The sequence below is a fragment of the Frieseomelitta varia genome, unplaced genomic scaffold, assembly GCF_011392965.1.
Source record: "Frieseomelitta varia isolate USP_RPSP 00005682 unplaced genomic scaffold, Fvar_1.2 scaffold_1301, whole genome shotgun sequence".
Taxonomy (NCBI): Eukaryota; Metazoa; Arthropoda; class Insecta; order Hymenoptera; family Apidae; genus Frieseomelitta; species Frieseomelitta varia.
The window spans coordinates 1-2,349 of record NW_025108975.1 but is presented as its reverse complement, the minus strand read 5'-3'; the positions used below and the strand labels follow the sequence as shown (position 1 = coordinate 2,349).

The 2,349-nt window shown below is 33.8% G+C and overlaps 1 protein-coding gene across 1 annotated transcript; it reads right to left on the bottom strand.

The window, feature by feature from the left end:
• Positions 1–1,002: 1,002 nt before the first annotated feature.
• Positions 1,003–1,775, bottom strand: LOC122529088. Its single transcript, XM_043654877.1, has one exon. The coding sequence runs from the start codon at positions 1,655–1,657 to the stop codon at positions 1,253–1,255; it is 405 nt and encodes a 134-aa protein (XP_043510812.1). The 5' UTR covers positions 1,658–1,775; the 3' UTR covers positions 1,003–1,252.
• Between the last annotated feature and the right edge of the window lie 574 nt (positions 1,776–2,349).

Sequence of the window (2,349 nt, the reverse complement as noted above, 5' to 3'; positions counted from 1 at the left end):
TCTTTTTTTTTTTTTTTTTCTTTTCTGAAGATAGCGCAGAAAAATGTTCCTTCCCTGGTTTTACGTTTCTCGAAGTCGACGCAGTTTGAACAGACGATTGTTAACGATTTGCTTTTTCTAAAACAAACTTTGCAACAATTTGTCTTTTCTAAAACAAGCTTGAACAATCAGATATCAGACTGCAGAATGAATTTGCAGTTTGAGTTAATTTTAACGTCATGTCTGTCTATGAGAAAAAAGCGCAGTTACGTTTCGGCCAATATTTCAGAGTAATCGATGCATAATGACGCAGATAACTGGATAATATTATAATACGAAGAATATTGCTTTGTTGCACAAACGATGCGTAATAAGTTTCGCATGGCAGTCAACGTGTTGACTCTTTCGATATTACCGTAAAATAGTCGCAAATGAACACTTTGCCACATCTTTGTATAATTATTGTTCTCTACTCGAGCAAAATTTTAACCGTTCGATGACAGGTGACTGACGACACAGCAAACTCTCGACAATCGGCAACTATAGTTGGCCGATAATGTACGAGCCGTTTATTTCGAAAGTGGCGTAACTCACATTTCCAGCGATGAAAAATGGCTTTAACTCGTCTGTCGCGAAATTATCTTTACCGAGAAAAATATAAGTTTATCTGAAATAACAAACACAGATAAACTTTTTTAAAATAAGTAAATTAACATCAATTTTTCTAGGCAAATTCTTTTCAAACCTTTAGATTTAGTTCGTGTCGTCACGTAGTAAAAGGAACAAAAAAAAAAAAAAAATAATTGCAGTTGCTATTGGAGTAAAAATTAGACGAAATAAAAAAACACATTCAACGTAATATTAGCACATCACAAATTAGACAAAATAAAAAACACATTCAATATGTAATGTTAGCACATTTTTAGAATCCTTCGGGACAGAGAGAAAGGAAATTGTTATCAATTGTAATTACACGTATTTCTCCTGTGAAATAACACGAGAAAATTCGGCCATTGAAATATGCATATTTAATCTTATACAATTTATTATAATTTCGTTTCAATTTTACAGCAAACGCACTCGTCGCCGCATCAAAATAATTAAGCACGCAAGCGCAAGTGTTCTCGAAATCTCGACATGGGAACAAAGTGTCTTAGTTGCCACTTTCGAAAGAAATTTGCTCGTAACAGTGACCACGAAAGAGTATAATAAGCACACCGATACTATTAACCGGATTTGGTTAAAGCAAAGGACGAAGAACGCTCGTTCGTTTTTACCATACACTCGCAGCTTCGTAGCTCACCTGCGACTTCAGACCCCGGAAGAACGTTTCGAGTTGTTCCCGTTCCATTTGGCTCACTGGTTCCAGGCGCGATTCATCGCTGTTTTCGGAGCTGTCGCTACCCTCGTAGCTCGACGTGGCCGAGGTATCTGCCTCACCCGTCGACGATAATCGTCTCCTCGCACCGCCGCTGTACTCGCTGTAGTAGGAAGAACTGTGCAGCGATAGGTTCGACTGCAACGCAGGGCAGGAGGATGCGTATACCGGCGGCGGCGCGTTCATATTTCCTTTTTCTCCCTTTTTTTCCCCTTTTTTTCTTTTTTTTTTTTTGCCTGAAAACGAAACGAACAATCGTATTCCATTGATTCGTATACGAAATCCCACAGTTGAATTCATCCCCCTCCCTCTACTTTCCTTTCGCAAAACCGAATGAAAGTAGAGACAGAGAAACAATGTAGGTACGTACTAAAACAGAATAGTCCACTGTCATTCGATCAATTGTCCGGCACTTTTGGGATTTGCGCGCGATAGTTTATTATTTATTTATTTTGAAAAGAAGAAATTATCAGGAAGGAATGATCAACGACGTCTTGAAGGTCATGGAGTGTTCAATTAGACATCAACGTGTATGGTAGAGGTTAGTATAGCAGAGGCTAATGAAATAACCCTAAACTACCTGCACATACATGTATGCATACTTTGCAGAAAGAGAGATATGATTAAAAGGAAAGAAACTTATCGAGAATTATAAAGAAAAAAATTATTATTAAAAATTATTATAAATTATAAAGAAAATTGTATTGTAAATTATATGTAACTATTATTAAAAATTATTATAAATTATAAAGAAAACTGTATTGCAAATTATATGTAATTATTATTAAAAATTATTATAAATTATAAAGAAAATTGTATTGTAAATTATATGTAATTGTATTGTAAATTACATGTAATTATTATTAAAAATTGTTATAAATTATAAAGAAAACTGTATTGTAAATTATATATAATTATTATTAAAAATTATTATAAATTATAAAGAAAATTGTATTGTAAATTATATGTAATTATTATTAAAAATTATTATA

Bases quoted from the DNA above. Each gene is read 5' to 3' on its own strand.
- LOC122529088 (XM_043654877.1), bottom strand. From the start codon at position 1,657: ATGAATTCAACTGTGGGATTTCGTATACGAATCAATGGAATACGATTG.